The 7500-nt window shown below is 35.4% G+C and overlaps 2 protein-coding genes across 2 annotated transcripts in view; both read right to left on the reverse strand.

Annotated features, from left to right (window-relative positions):
- Nucleotides 1–1212, reverse strand: part of LOC136839847 (uncharacterized) — a 9458-nt gene extending 8246 nt beyond the window's left edge. Inside the window, exon 1 of the mRNA XM_067106178.1 lies at nucleotides 1110–1212. Coding sequence (XP_066962279.1) covers nucleotides 1110–1212 — 103 coding nt within the window. The remainder of the gene's footprint in view (nucleotides 1–1109) is intronic.
- The window catches only part of Nos (Nitric oxide synthase), a 447341-nt gene that overhangs the window by 280161 nt on the left and 159680 nt on the right, over nucleotides 1–7500 (reverse strand). The window contains exon 3 of the mRNA XM_067105755.1: nucleotides 5469–5569. The gene's annotated coding sequence lies outside the window, so the exon portion shown is untranslated. The remainder of the gene's footprint in view (nucleotides 1–5468; nucleotides 5570–7500) is intronic.

Genomic DNA, 7500 nt, shown 5'->3' on the forward strand with positions numbered 1-7500 from the left:
AATATAAAAAGCTAAAATGGTAATAAATTAAAGAAAAATGAGAGAGAGAGAGAGAGAGAGAGAGAGAGAGAGAGAGAGAGAGAGAGAGAGAGAGACTATAATTCTACGCCTTGAAAACTTGTCTTCCAGAGGACATAACTAAAAACTTCATAGCTAACATTGGGTTAGAAAATGGTCCTGATCCTTAACCAAATATTATTTTAGCAACGAAATGCCGAAATAACCATACAGTACTGTAAACACAGCCAGAGACGAGACAAGTGTGACTTCGCACGTCTGGCAATGCGGTATGGATTGACTTGCCCGGCAGAATCGAGATTATTTTATGACCTCGGACGTGCATGAGAAAGTTAGGCTGAATTACGGACCCGAAAGTCGAAAAGTCGAACTTCACCTATCAAGGTGATGTGGCATGAGCACCTTTTTTGATATCTTTTAGGATCTTGCGTCAAAGTTTGTACCACCACCAGCCAATAGTATTAACATATCGGTACAAAAGTAAACTCCCGCATTTTGTTAGGGTGCTGCTATGCAAGCGCAGCCAAGCCCGGTTTTAGTTTTGCCGTCGAAAGTGGCTACTTTTTTTTTTTTGCAGAAACTGGAGAAAAGATGCTCTAAAAACTGACGGAAAAGTGTGCCTCCCGTGTGACACCGGCTTTACTTGTGCCCGTGAACTGTGTCAGATAGCGGAGAAACCTGTGAGAAGAGATTTGTAGCTTGTCGTGGTCTAAGTCTGGTCAATAAATGTCGTTGAAACGTCGGGCGATATCTTTATTTAGCATTTTTAACAAGCTATTAAAAGACACGATGACGGGCAAGATGAACAAATAAAGAAATACTCTTTCTAAACGAAAAAAAATTCCATTTTCAACAACTTGACAATGCAAACGCCAAATTTGGTTTTTACTTCATTTCTCTTATCGAACGGGAATCAATTGTTTTCCAGTTGTCGCATTTAAATTAGAACACTGATCTTACAATACGTCGCTGTTAAAATTGGCAATACTTGTAAGTAGCAACATAAGCTACTCGGAGGTAACTATTTACCTTGGTTCTTCGGTATCAGTTTAGGGAGGCCACGGGCATGCTTGTGGCTAGGTCTACGGTACATGGTATCACTTCCAGGGAGTCTGGCTCAGCAGCTGGCCCAATGTCTAAGGGCAATGTCTTTAAATCTCTGTAGAGGGGTAGTGCCGTCAGTGCATCACACATGGTGCGCTGTAGGCATTACTTAAGGTTTTGTGCAGCGTCCCTTCGGCCCCCAGCTGCAACCCTTTCATTCCTTTTACTGTACCACTGCTCATGTTCTCTCTCTTCCATCTTACTTTCCACCCATCTCCTAACAATTGTTTCAAAGTGCAACTGCCAGGTTTGCTTCCTGTTACACCTTTCAGATCTCCCAATTTCCCTTCAGCGCTTTATGACCAAAATAGGTGCCAACGGTTGGCCTTGAGCCTAAACTTTATATATTCCATTCCTGTCTATAAATTGAATTATCTTTAGTCATCCAACATTACAGGCAATACTTTAAATAAATACCATAAATTAAATCCCCTTTAGACATCAAACACGACAGTAAATACCGAAGAAAAGAGTAAAAAAAGTCAGTAAATACCGTAGAAAAAAGTCGTCAGACATGACAATCAATACCTTAAAGAAAACCTTGAATCCAAATCCCCTCGACTCCTTAAAGAAAATCTTAAAGTTAAATCCCCTTTAAATAAAAAGCTTACGTTAAATCCCCTTTAGCCATCAAACGCGACAGGCAATACCGTAAAGAAACGTCAAAGTTAAACCCTTTTCATTCAGCAGACATGACAATCAATACCTTAAAGAAAAACCCTAAAATCAAATTTTCTCTTCTTCAAGAAAAACTTAAAGTTAAATCCCCCTAAGTAATCAGGTATAACAGCCTTAAAGAAAGACCAGGAAAAGGAACAATCGCCTACCTGCAAAGTACAGATTCCAACTTGCCGATATTTCTGGACTTCGCAAGCAACAAGGACACGACTCAGAAAGACAAAAAAATCTTCACGCGAAATTTGAGGAAGACAGCGTTCGAGCACAACGCCCGCCTTCGCGAAACTCGATTAACGATCACGCCCCTTTCCCGCTCTCTTAATCACGTTGATTAAGCAAACAAATTTGCAATCAGGAATGACAGAATCTACTTTCTTAATACATTGCCTTCACGGCTGCGTTAGTTCATTTCCTTTACATCACTCTGTAGAGTATTAATTCGTGGATGTTTGTGCACCTTTAGGGGATGTTCCGGGAGTACGAGCATGTGCTGGTATAAGGACAGCTTAATCACAAATGGTAAGGGCATTATGCACTGAAATACGAACGTAAAAAATATTTACTAATAATTACATGATTGAGGAAAAGGATAAGAACGAAAAAAATTAATAATAAAAATCTAAAAAAATATGCGTAGTAAATAAAAAAGATAAAATATAATAAATTAACACAAAATTGATCTAACGTCAATTTGAGGGAACTCTTTAAACCCCGCACCCAATTCTGACCTACAAAAAAAAAAAAAATAAAAACTGTAGCATTTCCAAGGATTTTACTTTGGAGCAACAATTTTTTTTTCCTCAACCTTCGCTATTTTTGTTTTTTCTTCGGAGTTAATTCACACATTAAACTCTTTAGAACTGAGCGACGCTTTCGGCCCAACGAACGCTTGATGGGTCGGTTTCCAGGAAAACGAATGTGTTGGAACAAAACTGCCAAGAAGTTTTAACAAGACTGCCTTTACACTACTTCTTAACCTTCCAAACATCAACAGGGGCATACCAAAGAGAGAGAGAGAGAGGAGTCGCAATTTCCTTATTCTCTCTCTCTCTCTCTCTCTCTCTCTCTCTCTCTCTCTCTCTCTCTCTCTCTCTCTCTCTCTCCAATTACATATCTTTAATTATATAACTACTGTATATGAGAGAGTCTCTCTCTCTCTCTCTCTCTCTCTCTCTCTCTCTCTCTCTCTCTCTAATATATATATATATATAATTGAAGAGAGAGAGAGAGAGAGAGAGAGAGAGAGAGAGAAGAGAGAGAGAGAGAGAGAGAGAGAGAGATTTAGTGCCTGTAACTGATTCACAAAAAGTACAGGACTCGACACCGAAAAACATTGCAGTGTATTGTCAAATCATTAACTCTAATTATACAAAATATGTATTTAAATGGTTTCGAACACCAACATTAATGCAATCTTTACAAATTCTAGCGCTCCCAGTCGATAGAAAACAAATTTATAGCAAAGCTTTAAAAATGTGCAAAACTGACACTCACTCTCAAAACACTATTATATTTTGTAAAGGAGACCGGCTTCCTTTGCAAATTTAGAACCACTGGGAGACGAGCATAATTCTTGCAAAGAATGATGACTCAGCAATTCCCTCTTTGTCCTCTTAAAAAGAGTGAGACAGAGACAGAAAGAAAGAGAAAAGGAAAATAACGCTTGTAAAGAGAGATGCTTTAGACCTTCTCCCTTGTCTTAGAGAGAGGGGGCGAAGTTGAGAATCTCTCTCTCTCTCTCTCTCTCTCTCTCTCTCTCTCTCTATATATATATATATATGTATATATATATATATATATATATATATATATATATATATATATTTTTGCTGCCATCTTATAGTAGGATGTATGTGTGTGTGTGTGTGTGTATGCACCCTATATATATATATATATATATATATATATTTATATATATATATATATATATATGATTTCCTTTCTCTCTCTCTCTCTCTCTCTCCCCATTTGTGTGTGTGTGTGTGTGTGCATTATATATATTTGTAATATATATATTTATATATATATATATATATATATATATTTTTTTTTTTTTAGGGAGGGAGGCTAAGCCAAACAATCTTATAGTAGGATGTATGGACAGGAAGAACAGTCAGCTCATCATGATGAGCTAACTGTTCTTCCTGTCCATACACTATACTATATATATATATATATATATATATATATATATATATATATATATATATATATATATATATATATATATTATATGATTTCCTTTCTCTCTCTCTCTCTCTCCCCATTTGTGTGTCTGTGTGTGTGTATGTATGTATGTATGTATGTATGTATGTATATATATATATATATATATATATATATATATATATATATATATATATGTATGTATGTATGTATGTATGTATATATATACATATGTATTTATATGTATATATGGATGTATTTATATATATATATATGTATATACAAATGAGAGAGAGAGAGAGAGAGAGAGAGAGAGAGAGAGAGAGAAAGGAAATCATAATGAGCAAAAATAGAAGCCGTCTCAATGTCGGTATACCGCGCCTGCCCAAGTAGGAGGGATCTGGCCGCAATTAGTAGAAGCGTGTGTATTTTCTTCTGCACATCTCTTGACACTGAGGTCCCTGGTACCTTGCCAAATTTTAGGATGTGAATTTCTTTTCTTGAATGTTTTTGTTTTTTCTCTTTTTGTCCCCTTCACATTCATTTTTATTATTATTCATTTAGAATATTATTATTTAATTTATGTACATTACTCTTTATCCGTTGGTTTGTTTAATCCTTTGGATATTTTCAACTGCATCGTATGCCATTCTTGTCAATTTATAATAATAATAATAATAATAATAATAATAATATTATTATTATTATTATTATTATTATTATTATTATTATTATTATTATTATTATTATTATTATTATTATTATTATTTATGGTTAGAGGCCCAACAATTTGCAGAAAAATCTTTCAGAAAATATTATGTTTATTTACATAAAAAACAAAACCATAAAAATGTGAAAAATTTAGAAATAAAATAACTTTGCAGAAAAATACCTGTATCTGATTTATATGACCCAAAGCTAATAATATGAAAATGAACACTTCTAGATGTGCATGATATATTAAAGGGGTATGTTACCTACATACATTGCAGTGCGTCAAGAATAAAAATATTGAATCTAATCAATAATACCTAAATATAATATATCTAAAATAAGCTAACAAATCAGCTTGATTTAAGCTAGAGAGGTGAATAAGAATATTAAATACATTCAAAATCAACGTACATTAATGAATCCAGGAAACTGTTCTTAATGCACCCCTTCATACAGACAAAAAATAATCCTGGAGCGAATCATAAAATCCCCCCGAGCGGAAAATCCTCCAAGATTTATATTGTAGAATAATCCCTCAAAGAAACTCAAGGGTGAACAAAACCTATAAACAAAACTACAAAAAAAAAAAAAAATGCGACCAAGAAAGAATAAATCCTAGGAACTTCGGCCCAAAGAATGTTACGGCTCGACGCATATAAATAGTCGGTCCGCAAAGCGGCAATATTGCAGTCTACTGCAAACTCCTCCAGACTTTGCAACAAAGTCAAACAGGAAACCTGAATAATGATTTGCATCAAACGACATCATCCTTCACCGGAAGAGCCTACCTGGACGTTGTTTACGAATAAACATCTCGGTCTCAATCTCTTTCCCCTCTTCTGTGTCTTAGTTCTCGGCTCTGCAAACCACAACGTGCAGTATTCTTACCCTGAAAGAAAAGAGAAGCCATTCTTAAGTCTTTCTTTATTCTTATCCAGTTCAGTGAAATGTTGAAGACAGGATATTTTATCATACAAGTCTCTCTCTCTCTCTCTCTCTCTCTCTCTCTCTCTCTCTCTCTCTCTCTCTCTCTCTATATATATATATATATATATATATATATATATATATATATATATATATATATATATATATATATATATATATATATACAGTATATAGATATATATTTAAAAATATAATATTTCATTCATTTTCTTTTAAAGTTTTATCGTTTTTATAGTAACTGTGTTGTTCATTTAATTGATATCGGCGTCAACGACCCACTTGTCGCGATGCCAGATAACTCAAAATCATTCATTCTTCGATTGCTTCTTCCAGTCACGACATGCGGCTACTCTTTAAAAAAATAAAAAGTCAATTTATATACGCATTCTCTTATACATATTTCATGAAGTGTGTGTGTGTGTGTATATGTGTGTCTCAATATGTTTTGTCACTACATAAAATTGACCCTCATAAGGGTGGCGCTACCAGGATGCAGTGATAGACAGTCACGTGTATTTCTTCTATTTAAACTTTTATCAGGTGGTACCCTTTCTCATATTTTCTTTTTAATACAAGAAGAGAAAGGGGAACTAATACAAGGGGAACGTAGCTTCGAAAAGGAAGTGCCACCTAGCCTGTGTTTTTCAGGCGATGAAGAGGCAGCGTTTTAAGGAATAATGAGAGAGAGAGAGAGAGAGAGAGAGAGAGAGAGAGAGAGAGAGAGAGAGAGAGAGAGAGAGAGAGGCTAGTGAGTTAGGATGTTGGTTACACACATACATCATAATTTGTTACTGACAAAAGCGTTAGGTAGGAAGCGATATTATGGATATCCCATCTCTAAGGATAACCTCTAAGGATATCGCAGGATAATAGCCTTCTATAAAAGCAATAACCACTGACAAGGGTATATGAACATGAATGATATCCTACGGTAACAAAAAAAAAAAAAAAAAAAAAAAAAAGAGGAAAATGGTAGTCATCTAAAACGGTAGCTTCGCCAGGGAACCTTTTCATCCATCTTGGTTATAGAATCTTAAGAGGTCCACTTTGAAGTAAAATTTCACCTTCGTATTTTATTTCATCGTCTTTCTGAACACGTATGCATGGAATAATATTTTACTAAATCCGCCTTTTTATAGAGGACATGGCATAACCACCCACCCCTACCCCCACCCCATCCATTACCCTCAACCCCCAAAACCCCCTTTCTCAATCCTATCCCAGTGACCTCTTTCTTCATACGGGAAAAGTGTAATCCGCGTAGCATATTTTCCGCATTTTTTTCATTTTTTTCTTTTTGGTTTTCTGTAAAAGAAAACTATTGTGCCGGCTTTGTATGTCCGTCCGCACTTTATTCTGTCCGCACTTTTTCTGTCCGCCCTCAGATCTTAGAAAAACTGACTGAGGCTGCAAATTGCTATGCTGATCATCCACCTTCCAATGGTATTCTAGCCTCAGTAGTTTTTATTTAAAGTTAAAGTTAACCATAATCATGCATGTGGCAACGATATAGGATAGACCACCACCTGGCCGTAGTTAAAGTTTCATGGGCCGCGGCTCATACAGCATTATACCGAGACCGCCGACCCCCGAAAGATAGATCTATTTTCTGTGGCCTTCATTATACGATGTACAGAAAACTCCATTGCGCCGAAGACACTTCGGCCCATTTATTACTTGCTTATTTTTCACTGTCGATGATGAAAAAAATTTTACAAATTTTTCTTTTTTTTCTTTTATATCAAATTATATTTTATTCCTTTCGTCCTTCCTACCCTCTTCAATATGAAAGCATGGATTTATTAAAACGAGTTCTTTGCTTGTTTATCACTCAATAAAAACAAAATACAATTTTATCATCTCGCCTCTTTC

This window comes from Macrobrachium rosenbergii, chromosome 6, assembly GCF_040412425.1.
Source record: "Macrobrachium rosenbergii isolate ZJJX-2024 chromosome 6, ASM4041242v1, whole genome shotgun sequence".
NCBI lineage: Eukaryota > Metazoa > Arthropoda > Malacostraca > Decapoda > Palaemonidae > Macrobrachium > Macrobrachium rosenbergii.